The 16098-nt window shown below is 62.2% G+C and overlaps 1 protein-coding gene across 3 annotated transcripts in view; it reads right to left on the bottom strand.

Annotated features, from left to right (window-relative positions):
- Window positions 1-341: 341 nt before the first annotated feature.
- TSNARE1 (t-SNARE domain containing 1) overlaps window positions 342-16098 on the bottom strand; it is a 113909-nt gene continuing 98152 nt past the window's right edge. For all 3 annotated transcript variants that reach the window (XM_061123099.1, XM_061123102.1, XM_061123101.1), the window contains 2 exons: window positions 11336-11441; window positions 342-469 (listed from right to left, as the gene is read on the bottom strand). In XM_061123099.1, the coding sequence (XP_060979082.1) occupies window positions 11346-11441 (96 nt within the window). In that variant the 3' untranslated portion in view covers window positions 342-469; window positions 11336-11345. The remainder of the gene's footprint in view (window positions 470-11335; window positions 11442-16098) is intronic.

The raw sequence follows: 16098 nt of genomic DNA, 5'->3' as shown, positions 1-16098 counted from the left end.
CCCCTTCTCTGTGCCCGGCCCCCGGCCGGGCGCCCGGAGGCAGAGAAGCTGTGACATCACTTCGGGAGCTGGAGGGGCCACAGAGCTAGGTGGGGGGCTGCCCGCTGGTCCTCGGGGAGGACGGGGCAGGCCGCGGCTGGGCTGGGCTCCCACAGGCAGTGGAGGCCCTCCCCCATCTCACATTTCCTGCCCACGCGGCCATCTCACCCCGCACTCACACACTCACACACGCCCCCGCCACCCTCCCCACCCCACGCAGCCCAGGCTCCATCTCTGGGGTCTCAGAGCCGGAAGCTGCCTCCCGCTGACGGATGACAGATGGGGATCAGTGCCCCTGTGGCTGGCTCTGATGGCAGTTTATTGGGCGGATTAGCCAGGGGCCGGCACAGAGGCTGGGGGTCGGCACGCGGCAGGCGGCAGGCAGGTGCGAAGCTCTGCGGGTCCATGCAGGCCAGGCGACATCATCAGCCTGCAACACAAGAGGCTCCGTCAGCTCCTGGCGAGAGAGCCGGGCTCAGCTGCGGCAAGAGCAGGCGGGGAGGAGGCCCAGGCACCAACGGCTCCCAGGCCTGGGTCTCCCCTGCACGCCAGCCTCCTGGGGGAGCTGAGGGCTCCCCTTTGGGCAGGGCTGTTGGAGCTGGGGTCCTTGTCCCTGCACCCCTGGGGCAGGAGGCTGGGCAGTGAGTCACAAGGCAGCAAGGAGGGTGGGCCCTGACGGCCACCCTCCATCTCGCAGGTGAGAAGGCAGAGGTCCCGGGAGGGGAGACGCCGTGGCCACGGTGCCGGTGTGGGCCCCTCCCCCCGACCCAGGTCAGGCTTCCCCAGACCTCACTGCCCTCCCTCCTCCCCTGCCCAGCCCGTCCTCACCCGCGAGTCAGGCCTGGCTGCCCTGCTCTCTCCTACCTCCAAAGCCACACGCCTGGCACTTTCTCGGCGCCTCCTGGCCCCCGGCCTCTCCCTTCCGGGACGTCACAGCCGGCCAGCCCCTGCGGCCCCGAGGGCCCCACTGACCGCCACCACCCCCCTGCAGTGCAGCCCGCATGTCCTCCTCAGGAACACAAGGACTGTGGCCACGCGCGTGTGCACAGGCTGGGGGCCCCACCACCACCCTGGAGCCGCAAGCCAGCAGGTGAAGGGCAGCTCCTCAAAGGGCACCTCTTAAGGTGGCCCCAGAGCGCACTGTTGAAAATCACAGCCTGTCAGGCGGGCACTGCCCAGGCCCCCGCAGAAGCCCTGAGGAACGGGGCCGCCCCCTCCGCCGCGCCCGGGCACCCCTTGCACGTGGAGGTCTCCAGGCGCGTGCCACCTCCCTCGCCTCCTCACAACCCCTCTGAAGACCACAAGAACCGCTGCTGGTCTGTGCTTCCATCCCTGCTGAGCAAGCTTGCCTGCCCTCCTCCCAGAGGGAATGCTGAGTCCCAGGAAGCGGGAGAGGCCGGAGGGGAGCAGCAGTCACTCCTCAACCCCCCCCCAGACGCCGGCCCCAAAGAGTGACCGAGGCTCAGCCCACATGGGCACCCTTCAGAACTGCGCCTGCCTCAGCCCCCTCCCCAGAGAGCCTGTGTGTCTCCTCTGCATCCTCACCCACCTTCCCATCCCCGCACCCCACCTCTGTGCCTGTCACCTCCTCCCCACGCCCCCTCCCAGGAGGCCCTCTCAAAGCCGGCTTCACAGGAGACCCCGTCCCGAGAGCCGGCTGCAGGCTGGGGCCTCTAAGCTCCATCTCCTGGTTGGTAAAATGGGGCGACTGTCAGCTGGCACCCCCAAGCTGGCTTAGCCCTTCCTGGAAGCCTGGGCACAGGCTCTGGCTGGCAGGATGGTGGAGACTCAGCACCGCCCTGCTGACCCCCAAGCCCGGGCCTGTGCAGACCCCACCCTGCACTCTGCAGGCGCGTCTCCACCTGCATGAGTGGACTCAAGTGGGGGACCCCTGCACCCAGCACACGGCCCCCACCCCAAGCGCCCTGCCTGCCGCTCCATCCTCTTCAGGCGGAGCCTCAACCACACAGCACTGATGCGAGGCTGCGGAGGAGACCTTTGGATCTGAACAGATGGGAGGCTGACGGGATCTGGAAGGCAATTGGGATGGGAGGCCACGGCCCACAGGGCTGAGCTGCCGGCACTGGGATCTCCCCCGGGCTGGGGGTCCGCAGGGCCTCCAGGGAGGGCACACATAGGTCCACGGTGCGGAGACTGGCTCTCAGGGTGCTGGGGCTGGAGGGGGCTGTCTTTCCGAGCTTTGCACGACCCACAGCCCTGCACTGCCCCCATCCCTGCTGCACCCTCTTCCTGCCCCAGCTGACCTCCTCAGTTCCCGTCTCCTCAGGGTGGCGTCACCGCAGGGGTCATGGGGGCTTCACACACCCCCACCTCATCAAGATGATGCCCGGCTCCTAAGAACTCCAGGGTCTCAGGGACCCTGGGTTGATTTAGACCCATAACCTGCACCTTCCCCACCTCACCATCAACTTCATGCCGCAGACACCCTGTGCCTGCCCCATGCTTTCTGATCTCTTAAGAGGAGGGTCAGGGCTGGGTCTACAGCCAGGATCAGGCTCTGAGTCAGGTCCATCCCATGACCAGAGTGTGCCCAGGGGCAGGGCTGAGTGTGTGCCCAGGGGCAGGGCTGAGTGTGTGACCAGGGTCAGGGGTCAGAGTGGGACCAGGGTCGGGGCTCAGAGTGTGACCAGGATCAGGCTCTGAGTCAGGTCCATCCCATGACCAGAGTGTGCCCAGGGGCAGGGCTGAGTGTGTGACCAGGGTCAGGGATCAGAGTGGGACCAGGGTCGGGGCTCAGAGTGGGGCCAGGGTCAGGGCTCAGAGTGTGACCGGGGTCAGGGCTCAGAGTGTGACCAGGATCAGGCTCTGAGTCAGGTCCATCCCATGGCCAGAGTGTGCCCAGGGGCAGGGCTGAGTGTGTGACCAAGGTCAGGGCCCAGAGTGTGCCCAGGGCCAGGGGTCAGAGTGTGACCAGGGTCAAATCTTAGAGTGTGACGGGGTCAGGGCTCAGAGTGGGACCGGGGTCAGGGCTCAGTGTGTGACCGGGGTCAGGGGTCAGAATGTAACCGGGGTCAGGGCTCAGAGCGGGACCGGGGTCAGGGCTAAGAGTGTGACCAGGGTCAGGGGTCAGTGTGTGACCGGGGTCAGGGCTCAGAGTGGGACCAGGCTCAGGGGTCAGAGTGGGACCAGGGGCAGGGCTCAGAGTGGGACCAGGGTCAGGGCTCAGAGTGGGACCAGGCTGGGGGCTCAGAGCGGGACCAGGGTCGGGGCTCAGAGTGTGACCAGGCTCAGGGCTCAGAGTGGGACCGGGGTCAGGACCCAGAGTGTGACCAGGATCAGGACCCAGAGTGTGACCAGGGCCAGGAGTCAGTGTGTGACCAGCATCAGGGCTCAGAGTGGGACCAGGGTCAGGGGTCAGAGTGTGCCCAGGGGCAGGGCTCAGAGTGGGACCAGGGTCAGGGGTCAGTGTGTGACCAGGCTCAGGGCTCAGAGTGGGAGCAGGGGCAGGACTCAGAGTGGGAGCAGGCTGCCCTAGGGTCTGTCTGGAGCACCATCCTTTGACTGCCTGGGGCTCAGATCACCCCTGAGCGCCCTGGGCTGTGGGGTGATGGCGAGAGTCCTTCTCGAGGTGCAGGCACCACAGAGGCGGGGCTTGGCTCCCCAGGTCCAGGAGGAGGTGGTGCCCAACCCTCAGGTCACTGTCGACATCCCTCAGATGAGTTATTTCTCACCCACTCACCACTCTGCCAGTGGTGCGCCCACCCCCTTGGTGACAGGCAACTTCATCTGCCATAGGGACCCAGGCCCAGACCCCTGGGCCTCCTCCTCCACTGCTGGGCCTGATGCCAGTCTCATGTGTCCGCTGGCCGACTGACCATCGCCCCCTGGACCAAGGCTGCATGTGGGTTAGCCCTGCCCTGGGAGGGAGAGTTCAGGGGCTGAGCAGGAGAGCACCTAGCACAGATACGTCTGCTGGTCCTCCCTGTGACGCTCTCTGAATAGCTTATTAGAAATTAATATTTAATTCTCTTCTGTGGATTTAGCTTAATTATTCAATTTATTATCGCAATTACTGAGAAGTACCCAGAAGCAAAACTGCTTGCTTTGAGCAGGGAAACAGTCGGGGGGCAGGGTGGGGCATCCTTACGAAGCGCAGCTGACCCTCAGAATGCTTGCTTCATACACTTAGTTTCAGGGGCTCCCCCTGCTCCCCTGAAGTCTTTGTTCTGCAGCAAAGCCCTCTCTCCTCTGTCAGGTGGCTCCCTTCTAAGTGCCTGCCCTGCAAGTGGGGCCTGGAGGCCTCCTCGCAGGGGGTCCCCGAGGGCAGGACCCCACCCGCTGCCTCCTGCGTGGCTCTGGAGAAGCAAGGGGAGGAAAGTAGCCAGGCCCTCACCCGCCGTGCTGGGCTGGTGGACGGGGCCCCTGCAGGAGCCCCCGTGACTGCACAGCCCTGTGTTGGGGCGGGGACTGTCCCCCCTCACAGGTCTGATACCAAAGCTGTGTGGAGCTGTGGACCTGCCCCCTGCCCCCGGGGGAGACGGTGGGTGGGACCCAAACCCAGGGCCATGCCACCACACAGACGCGCTCTCACCAAACCCCCGGCCTTAGGCGGGGTCCTCCTGCCGCCTGGTGAGTGGGGTCGTCACAGTGGACACAGGGCTGGATGGCTCAGTGGCCTGACCCCGGGGTCAAGGTGGGCATGTGGGATGGGGGAGGCACCGGGCTTCACCCTCCCCCACTCAGAGGGGCCCTGGCTGGCATCACCAGGTACCCCCGCTCCCGTCCTGATGTCGCTGAGGGCCCAGGGCCCTGGCACAGCCTGGATTCTGGCACACTCCAGGGACAGTGTGACCCCTGGACAGGTGCGGCCCCAGAGCCCGGAGTCACAGAACCAAATCTGAGGCCAGTGCCAGCTGGGGAAGGGAGGGGTCAGGGAGAGGGGGCTGCCCCAGGGACACGGAGGGCCACGGCCACCTCCCCAGGAGCTGGGCACACAGGCCTCAAGCATCCCTACGCCCCCATGATGGGAACAAAGGCCGAGAGGCGGGGGTTGAGCGAGGTTTCCAGCCTGGGTTACAGGACTCATCGGGGAGCCCGAACTCCTGCTTCTGGGGAGGTGTGTGGTCGGGCAGGTCGGTGGCCAGTTCGCAGGACAGGAAGCCTGCCGCGTCCCCATGGGCACCTGCGGCAGCTGCTCCAGCTGTGGGTCGCAGGCTGGGACTCGAAAGGCTCCACACCGTTCCAGCTCGCCCCCTCCCAGTGGCTGGCAAATGCCGCCACACCGTCCACCAGCCCCTCCCGTCTTCGCACCTCTGTGCGGCTGCCAGCACTTTCATGCTTTTGTTCTCTTCCACCTTTGTCCTGGTGGAGGGCATTCCCACTGGCTGGCTGGGCCAGGCCTCCCTCACGTGGCCATCTGCCCAGCCTGGGGGTGCTGAGGGGCGGGGCCATTACATGCAAAGGGAAGGGGGCTTGCTGGGAGCAAACACTGCTTCTGACAAGCGGCCCCAGGAAGCCCGGGGGCCTCCTGAACGCGGCCTGGCCTGGCTCTTGCTGCCGTGCTCCACTGACAGTGACCTGAGGCCTTTGCCTGGCCTGACTCTTGGCCCCAAGAGCCCACCTCCTTGTTTGATTGAGGAGCCCATACCCAGCTCTCAGTCCTCAGCTCTCAAGAACCACCTCCTCCAGGAAGCCCTCACTGCAGAGCTGCACCCCTTCTGGCTTCCACTCTGCTCCTGACAGGTCAGCGCCTCAGGGGACTGCCTCTCCCCTGGCTGTGCGCTGAGGGATCAGTGCTGGGTCCACTTCCCAACAGGAGGGGCAGGGGTGTTCACTGAACCAGACGGAGGCATCGCCGACCTCTGGACTGCTCGGACTTGTGCCCGTGCGTCCTGCCCGAGGCAACAGGGAGGACAAGCCACAGCCCTGCTAGCTGGAGGGCCATGCGGGAACATTAGAGAGAAAAGCCAGCTGAGTCCCAGCTCCACAAACAAAGGCGGGCTCGTGACAACAGCAACACCACTGCGATGGTGACGGCGTGGTGAGGAGACAGCCTGTCATGGAGGCGGAACTCCTCTGGGCCAGACGCCCAGCGGTCTTTGCCGCTGATGCCCACGGTCACTGCAGGGGCAGCACGAATGCCCCTTCATAGATCGGGGCCGCGATGGGGCCACAGCCCCTCCCCCTCCTCCCGCTGCCCCCAGCCTCACCCAGGGGTCTCTGCCCACCTGCCCGCTGACCAGGGGCTCTGGAAGGTGAGTGCTGGGCCCCAGGGGGAGATTTCCATGCATAAACGCCCAGGGAGCCGCGTGACCTCCAGGGAGCCCTCCCAGCGCCCCCAGCTGGCACGCTTACCGGCTGAGGCAGGGCGGGCAGGGCTGCCCAGTGTCACCAGACCGCAGGTGACCAGGCCATCAGGCCTTTCGCAGGCTCAGCCTAGAGCAGTCATCTGAGCCACCTTCGCAGGCACACCCCGAGGACAGCACCACTCACCACCCTGGCCAGGCAGACGACCTGCAGTCCCAGCAGACCTCAGGGTGGCTCAGACCCGAGCTGGAGCCTGGCCCCGCACTCCCGCTCTGATCTTGGACGGCCACTTGGGCTTCTGGGCAGCGTTTCCCTGGCATTCCCAACCCCAGAAGGCTCACCCCTCTGTGCTGTTCCCTTCCGGGTAAGTCCCTTCATCTCTCCGTGTGTCGGTTTTCTCCTCTGAAAAATGAGGACACACCAGCACCTCCTTCATGGGGCTGTGGTGAGGACTAAGTGAGGTTCTCCCATGTAAAACTCCTACTGATGGAGCACAGTTGTCTCCTGCCCACCCGGATGCTACGCTCCGTCTACCACTGCAGCCTCTGGGAAGGGGGAGCAGGCAGCTCAAGGTGGGGTCTGCCCCTCCCTCCTGACCTCACGCATGTGCACACACACACAGATACACACACACAGAGATACACATGTGTACACACAGACACATATGCGCACACACAGATACACATGCACACAGAGACACACATGCACACACAGAGATACACATGTGTACACACAGACACACATGCACACACACAGACACAGTGTACACACAGACAGACATGCACACACACAGACACAGTGTACACACAGACACACATGCACACACAGATACACATGCACACACAGATACACATGCACACACAGAGAGACACATGTGTACACACAGACACACATGCACACACACACAGTGTACACACAGACACACATGCACACACACAGACACAGTGTACACACAGACACACATGTACACACAGAGACATATGTACACACAGAGACACATGCACACACAGAGAGACACATGTGTACACACAGACACACATGCACACACACACAGTGTACACACAGACACACATGCACACACACAGACACAGTGTACACACAGACACACATGTACACACAGAGACATATGTACACAGAGAGACACATGTGTACACACAGACACACATGCACACACACACAGTGTACACACAGACACACATGTACACACAGACACACACATGCGCACAGATAGGTCACACAGGGAGACACACATGCAGATGCACACAGAAACACACACACAACACACATGAAGACACAAGCGCGCATGCACACAGATGCAGATGCACATGTGCACAGAGGAGCCTGGAGATGAAGACCCCACCACTCACTTCCCAAATGGAAATCAATGACTTTAAGGTCGATATTTCATGGCTTTCAGAAAACATTAAAAACATGATTTGCTATGAGCCTCCATTGAGCCCCTTAAATTTTTGTGCTCGTGAAAAATGCTTCATGGATTGTTACCCAGATACTGGAATTTCCTATTTGCTGAGGCCCAGCCTTGTGACCCCAGCGGGAGTGGGCGAGGACAAGCCCCTGCTTGCCCTGACCCCCTGCTCCCTCCTCCAGCTGCTCCCGCATTCTGCACCAGGCCTTGTGACCCAGAGAGCCCACAGCCCACAGGGACACACAGACAGGTCCACAGCAAACACAGTTAAATGTGAAAAGAGATCCTGAGGCTGTAGACGCCGAAGTTGTGGGTGCCCAGGAGGACAGAGAGACAGGGGAGCCCCCCAGATTCAAGGACTCAACTTCTTCTACCAGTTCCACCAGCACCTTCCCCGTAAGAGCCACGGCCGAGACCTGGGCAATCCTGCTGCCGGCCAGTTGTGCCGGGCACCAGGAAACCAGCGTCCCTGCAGCCTGACACCCCGCCCCGCATCTCGAGAAATCACAGGGGTACATGCCCCAGCCATGCTAGGGACTCAGAGCCCCTAGAGCTTCCTCTGTCTGGCTTCTGGGATCGCGTCCCTGAAAACCAAGGTTGATGCCAAACCTTCATCTCTCATATCTGCTTAAAGCAACCGGGCCTGTAGGTACTTCTGGAAACAGCACTTTCCAGAAGGGCAAGGGGGTTGGATACGAGATGAGGCACTGGGGCCAGGAGCTGGGTTTGATCAGGACAGGCACGCTTGCTTCTGCTCCTGTGTCATCTGAGGTCCCTACCAGGGCTGAGGAGGCTCGACCCGGACCACAGACGTGGTCCATACCCCAGTCACACTGTGAGGCTGACCCAAGTCACACTCTGAACCCTGACCCTGGTCACACACAGAGCCTGAGCCTGGTCACACTCTGAGCCCTGACCCCGGTCCCACTCTGAGCCCTGACCCCGGTCCCACTCTGACCCCTGGCCCTGGTCACACTCTGAGCCTTGACCCTGGTCACACTCTGAGGCTGACCCCGGTCACACTCTGAGCCCTGATCCTGGTCACACTCTGACCCCTGACCCCGGTCCCGCTCTGAGCCCCGACCCCGGTCACGCTCTGAGCCCTGATCCCGGTCACCCTCTGAGCCCTGACCCCGGTCACACACAGAGCCTAACCCTGGTCACACTCTGAGCCCTGATCCTGGTCACACACAGAGCCTGACCCTGGTCATACTCTGAGCCCTGATCCTGGTCACACTCTGACCCCTGACCCGGGTCCCACTCTGAGCCCCGACCCCGGTCACGCTCTGAGCCCTGATCCCGGTCACACACAGAGCCTGACCCTGGTCATACTCTGAGCCCTGATCCTGGTCACACTCTGAGCCCTGACCCTGGTCCTAGACAAGCCCTCATGCTGCTGTAAATTGAGTGCAGGGGCTCACAGGTGAGCGAGGCTGGCTGGGCTAGGCAGGGGGTCCTTCCATTTTGGAGACCTGCAGGTCCTGACCTGCCCCGCCCACACACCCCCAACCCCCAGCCCCCGTAAGGACCTGGCAGAGATGGGCCTGCAGACCTTGGCAGCTGGGAAGAACTGAGCATAGGGGAGTCGCAGCCCCGGGAGTCGGCAGAGGTCCTGGGGTGGCCTGGACAGTCGGGGCGGGGGTGATGTCAGGCCGCACCCCCTCCTTGGGAGACCCCTGGAGGGCAGGGCCTTGCCCGACCCACACACACAGAAACCGGCATGTGAGGCTGCAGGTGTCAGGGAGCCCCTCCCTCAGGGCCTGTTTTTTCAGCAGAAGTAATAACCCCCTGCATTTGAATAGAGCCTTTTCCTTCCTCAAAGCACTGTTTTTATTTAGCCATTATCTGCCTTTGTCCTCAGAGCAACTCTGCAGCAAGGGAGAGGCAGACAGCAGCCCCTCCACTCTGCAGAAGCCACGCCCAGAGCAGGTGGGCTCCAGGTCCCGCAGGCCCCTGCTGCCTGGCCTGCAGGTCACAGAGGGTGCCTGAGCGTGACAGGCTGGGGTCTCTCCCGCTTGGTGATGCGCCAGAGATGAGGTGTCCCTACAGGGGTGGGCTCAGGGCTCCCCTGGTCCCACAGGGCCCGGGGACATCCACACCCACAGACCCCCGCCCAGATGTCCTGGGGCCTGACTCCCAGCTTGTCTACCAGGGTCTGAGCTGCCCTAGCCCCAGGCCCTCCCCACTGTTTGTCTGTGAGCTGCTAGGAGCTGGAGACCCCTCCTGCCCTCTGAGCCCACGGGCCACAAAGGGGCTACTGGCCGGCCGTGTGGCCTGGGTCTCAGCCTCGCCTTCCGTCTCCCCAGGGGACGGGCACGGCTGTGGTCAGGCCGCTCCAGCCAGGGAGCTCACTGGAGGTGGATCAGCTGTTCCCGCGGGGTCTGTGCGCCTGGCCCAAGGACGCATCCTTGGGTTCCCTCTCACAGTGGGAGGGGTTCAGGGGTTCAGGGTGCAGCACTGCTTGGCCCCGGGGTGGGGTCACAGCTGGGTGTGCAGGGGAGGGTGGGGCGGGAGGGCTGGGCAGCCCTCGGAGCAAAGGAGAGTGGTGGGGAAAACCGAAGGAGATGAGAGGTGGCTGGAGCGATCGGGAGGCCCGGGCAGAGGGCAGCCCCTCCCTGCTGGCCCCTCAGCACCGGGTACTATCCCTGCCCAGGGCCCAGGAGCGCAGGCAGCCCCGTCATCATGGGCCCTCACCTCCAGTGACGGAGCCCAGGCTGGGACATGGCAGTGTCCTGCATGTGACTGTGGGCCTTAAGTCTCCCCTGCTGCATGGTGCTGACGATGACCGTCCCACCATTGTGAGCAGAATGACCCAAGTAGCAGGCATGTCGCCCCCAAGGGTGACACCTGGAGCTCTATCTATGCCCTGGGTTGCCGTCACAGATGACCACAGATAGGGTGGGGTGTTCTTCCAGCTCTGGAGGCCAGGACCCAACACAAGGGCCAGCAGAGCCTTAGGCACCTCTGAAACTCTGGGGAGGGTCTGCTGCCTGACTCTGCTCACCACTGTCCCAGGGGACTGGTCAGTCATGACCTTCCGGAAGTCAGTGTTTACACAGGGGTTTTCAGGAGAGTCTGCCCTGGGCTGTGAGCTCCAGGCACGTGGGCTGCCCTCAGCCTTGTTCACCACTGGTCAGCAGGGCCCAGTCCATGGCTGACACATCGGAGGATGAACGGATGGATAAGTGGATGGGTGGGTGGATCAGGGAGAAGGAAATGGCAACCCACTCCAGTACTCTTGCCTGGAAAATCCCATGGACGGAGGAACCTGGTAGGCTACAGTCTATGGGGTCGTGAAGAGTCAGACATGACTGAGTGACTTCACTTTCACTTTCCACTTTCATGCATTAGGAGAAGGAAATGTCAACCCACTCCAGTGTTCTTGCCTGGAGAATCCCAGGGACGGGGGAGCCTGGTGGGCTGCCATCTATGGGGTCGCACAGAGTCGGACGTGACTGAAGCGACTTAGCAGCAGCAGCAGGGTGGATCAGAGATGGGGAGATGAGTGGACAGATAAGTGGTGGGTGGTGGATGGGTAAACGAATGGATGGGGGTGGTACAAGGAGAACAGATGGGTGGCGTGGGGGCAGGGATGGCACCTACCCAGGCGGCGTCACTTTCGGACAGAGGTGGCAACAATGAGGACGATGACCAGCAGGACAGTGACACCAGCCGCCAGGAGGAAGCACTTGACCTTGCGTCTCCGGAGCTAGAAAGAGAGACAGAGGCTGTTGTCATGTGTTGAGCTCCTGGCCTCCCATCCTGGGGGACAGTGGGCCTGTGACTGGAATGGGGTGGGCCCACCTGAGGCCAAGGCCCACACAGACCTTGTCCCTTGCAGGGGGCTCTGCCCTGAGATGGCACATACTCATCCAAGAGCCGCTCTGGGCTGGCCCTGGACCCAGGCCCATAGGAAAGGAGGCAGGAGAGCCAGTGAGATGCCCGCAACTCCAGAGGTGGCCAGGCCTACGTGTGGCTCCTGGTTTGCCCTCCTCCTTAGCCACGTCCCTTCCTGGGACCTTGGATTCTTCTGCAAGTACAAGACGATGCCATGGACTCCAGGAGACACTTGGAGGAATTAATAAGATGACACATGGCAAGTACACAGCACGGAGTCTGACCAATGCTGGTCGCGAAGTCCTCTGCAGACACATTTCTTATTCCTGCATGCTGCTGTGGTCACTACAAATTTACAACTTGCCGGCCCACCATCAAAGGCCTCAGGGCAGGAAGACACACAGATCGGTGTCAGAGAACTCGTCAGGGAGAGTTCTAACTCTCCCGGTCCTGAATGGAGGGGGTGTGACTCCCCAGGCATGCCAGCCGGTGGGAGGTAAGGGACCAAGGTGGAACCTGGGGCAAAGTGAGAGCTTAGAATAGCCTGGGAGGTCACCAAGCAGTTCAAGAGGGTTAGTAACAAAGCCTCTAACTTCACAAGAGTTAGTGATTTAGGAAGTAAACAGGAGGATGGGGAGGAGAAGGAAGACCGATCCCTGGAAGGACAAAGGCCTCAAGCAGAAGGGGAATTGGAGAGGATGGGGGCAAGACCAGGAGGGGAAACCTCAGAACCTGGCTGTGACGGGACACTCAAGAAAAGGGAAAGAGGTCAAGGATGAGTCCCCCGACAGCTCATCTGAGCCATCAAGCAGATGTTGGCTCTGGCCCTGCATTCATCCAATCATTATTGCACTCCTTCCATTCTTCCATCACTCATCCATTCATTCCACTGATCTACCTACCTGCCAGTCCACACACCCATCCCTCCATCTGTTCTTCCACTCATCCATCCACCCACCTATCCACCAACGTGATCACATACACACACACACACACACACACACACACACACCCATCCCTCCATCTACTCATCCACTTATCCATCCACCCACGTATCCACCCATCCACCAACATGATCACACACACACACACACACACACCCATCCCTCCATCTACTCATCCACTCATCCATCCACCCACGTATCCACCCATCCACCAACATGATCACACACACACACACACACCCATCCCTCCATCTACTCATCCACTCATCCATCCACCCACGTATCCACCCATCCACCAACATGATCACACACACACACACACACACACCCATCTCTCCATCTACTCATCCACTCATCCATCCACCCACCTATCCACCAACATGATCGCACACACACACACACACACACCAATCTATCCACCTTTCTGTCTATCCACTCTCTCAAGGTGGCTCTGGGCTCTAGAGTGGACATTACAGTAGAACATTGACTCAGCCGTGGGGAAGGGAAGAACCTGGCAGGGACAGGGTAGGCGGGGTCGCTGGAGTAGGCAGGACTTAACTCTGGTTCAGGGTGGTGTCTTAGATCTGCTGGGTGACGGAAGGATGAGCAACGCCCCTCTTCACTGCCTCAGTGCCACTCCAGCCTGATGACCAGCCATAATCAGAACAGCCCTGCCTCCCAGGCCTGCAGACAAGTACTGTCACGCCGTGTCCTGGGCCAGGACTTGGCTCAGAGAGGTTAAGTGACCTGCCCACAGATGGTGTGGTGCTCATCTGAGGTCGGACCTCTCTACCCCGCTGCCCAGCTATTGTCACAGGTCACACTGCTGCCCTGACATGCCAGTTGTGTGGGGGAGGGGCTGGAGTGAATCAGACGCACCCTTCAGGGAGCCCACAGCTGGGGGTGGAGAGGTCAGAAGCCCACAGCCCTCCTGGCAGGGAGCGGCTCCGAGGAAAGGGGCTCCGAGCCAGAGACCCTGCAGGACCCTGGACAGCGCCCGCGGTCCGTGTGTGGCAGGACAGCCCCCTTTCAGAAACGTTGTGTGTGCCCAGCGTCCCCCTGGGGCTGCGTGGACTCAGCGCCTCCCCAACACTGACCGGCAGGTCCTGTCGACGCGTCTGCAGACAGAGAGCCACCAGCTCACGAGCTGTAGTCAGGATTCCAACCCGGCGCCCGTGGCAAGCCTGCGTGTACACTCCACGCCCCCCACAGAAGGGCCGATGGGCCCTGCAAGCTCTCAGCGCCCCTCGCACACCCAGGCCCCCACACGAGGACTGATGGAGACCATCTGCGGGAATGTGGACGCCCGTGAGAAACACAGCTGCCAGGGTCGGGCAGGGCTGGCTTCCACAACCTGCCTGTGTGTGGCTGGGGCACAGTGCCTGCCTCCCAGGCTCCAGACGGTCACAGCACGTCACGGTCCCAGCTTTCTCATCCGTGTGGCCCAGGCAGAGCCCAGCTGGGACTGCCTGGCCTCCTGCTCACAGCCGGCAGGAGGGGTGTCTGTGCCCGGCCCGCCCGGATCAGCCTTCCCGGACCCTCAGGCTGACCCCGAGCTGGACAGCAGCTGAGCGCCTGCATGGGTTCCATCTATGCCAGGCCCACGCCTCCCTGGTGCCCCTTTGTGCACCCTCCACACCTCACCACCAGGTCCAACAGGGCAGGGGAAGGGAAGCAGTGGGGCTGGGAGCCGCGGCAGCAGCCCAGGCATCCGGCTGGAGGGAGAGCGGCCCCAAGAGCAGCACGACAGGTCACCGGGGGGAATGGGGGTGGCAGGCAGCATCCCCAGGCCCTGCCAGCCCTGCCAGCCTCCAGTAGGCCCGCCCCTTCTTGTCCCTCCTCTCCCTGCAGCGAACCATGCTGGGTCTCCCATCCAACTTCAAGGGGAAGAGGTGGGCAGGCGATGACAGGCGGGCCGGGGGCCGCCATATGCTCAGGTGAGGACAGATGGAGGAGCAGAGGCAGGCGTTGACGAGATGCGCTGCAGTCCCGGCCCCTGGGGCCCCCTCCCATGGCACAAGGCAGAGCCCCGCCACCCCCCAGCCTCTGCTCAGCCCCCGGCACCTGCAGCCTCGCCTGCAGGGATGGAGGCGGCTTCTGCGGGGCTGGGCTGGATCACCAAGAGCTGCAGGGCTCAGCCCAGCCTGGCCCCAGCAGTGGGGTGGGGGCTGGCCCTGGGGAGGGGACAGAAGCCACACTGGGCTCCCCCAGGAGCAGCCGGTGAGATGAGAGCCCCTCCAGGAGCTCGGGGAGCAGGAAGCCACCCCGGACACCACCTTGACTGATGGGCTGACCTTTCTGGCTCCCGACGGAGGTGTCCTGACCACATCCATGACCTTCCAGTAAAGCGTGGAGGAGACGTCCTTAGGAGGCATGATGAGATTTCCTGTTAATACCACTGCATCCAACAAGGGAGACAGGCCTGGAAGGGCTCCTCGAGGTGCTAGGAACTGGCACACCTTTTTTGCATGGAGCTAGAACCCTGGAGAAGGAAATGGCAACCCACTCCAGTACTCTTGCCTTGAAAATCCCATGGACGGAGGAGCCTGGTAGGCTACAGTCCATTGGGTCACAAAGAGTCAGACATGACTGAGCGACTTCACTTTCACTTTCAGAGCCATTTTTAAAGGCAGGAGGAGCCCAGGGACCCAGGTAGAGGCTGTGGGAAGGATAATAGGGGCCTAGGACTCCCGAAGCCCTACTTGCCAAGCTGGGGGGCACCCTCGTCCACACCAAGGTCTCATGACCCCACACTGCGGGCACCGCCCTGGCCCCCTGCTGCAGGGACTCCAGGACACAGACCTGGGAGGCCCAGGGTTATAGGCTAAGCTGAGCTCCCAAGAGAGACACTGAACCTCACCCAGGACCTCAGAGCGCAGCCTGAACAGGAGACGGGCTTTCACGGAGGCCACTGGGTTAGAGCAGGGTCATCCGACCAGCTCCAGGGGAGAAGGCCGTGTGAACACACAGACAGCTGTCTGTAGCCCAAGAGGGAGGCCTGGAGCGGAGTCCCCCTCCGGCGGCAGAAGCAGCCGGCCATGCCGACATCTTGATCTCACACTTCCGGTCTCTGGAGTCTTGAGACTGTAAATGTCCACTGTTTCCGCTGCCCTTCTGTAGGGTCGGTTATGGCAGCCTGCACTGACCACAGTCCAGGCCCTGACCTGTCTCCTCCACCGACCCCGGGGAGCAGCTGCACCCCAGGTGCCAGAGGCCTTCAGACAAAGAGCTTGTGGGTCCAGCAGCATCTTGGACCTCGTCCAGGCCCGCCCTGGGCACCCCACAAGAGCACCTCCAACCCGCTCACTGATGCCCTCACTGCCCTGGGCACCCTTGGGCCCTGTTCCTGTCCCCCAGGAGCTGGGTCCAGGACGTGGGGGTCAAAGGCCAGTGGGGCCACAGGCCCCTCAAGTCTATCATGTCCTACAGAGGAGGGGGTGGCCTCAACAAGGATGCTCGTAGGGCTACAGACGCCTCCAGAGGTGGAGAACTCCACGCTGGGCACGTCCAGGCAGCCAGGACGAGGTCACTGTTTGGAGCAAGCGTGGTGGGCTGCCCAGAGCCCCTGCCCTTTGTCTGGGGCCT

The sequence above is a fragment of the Dama dama genome, chromosome 21, assembly GCF_033118175.1.
Source record: "Dama dama isolate Ldn47 chromosome 21, ASM3311817v1, whole genome shotgun sequence".
NCBI classification, from domain to species: Eukaryota; Metazoa; Chordata; class Mammalia; order Artiodactyla; family Cervidae; genus Dama; species Dama dama.
This window is presented reverse-complemented; position numbering and strand designations above follow the sequence as displayed.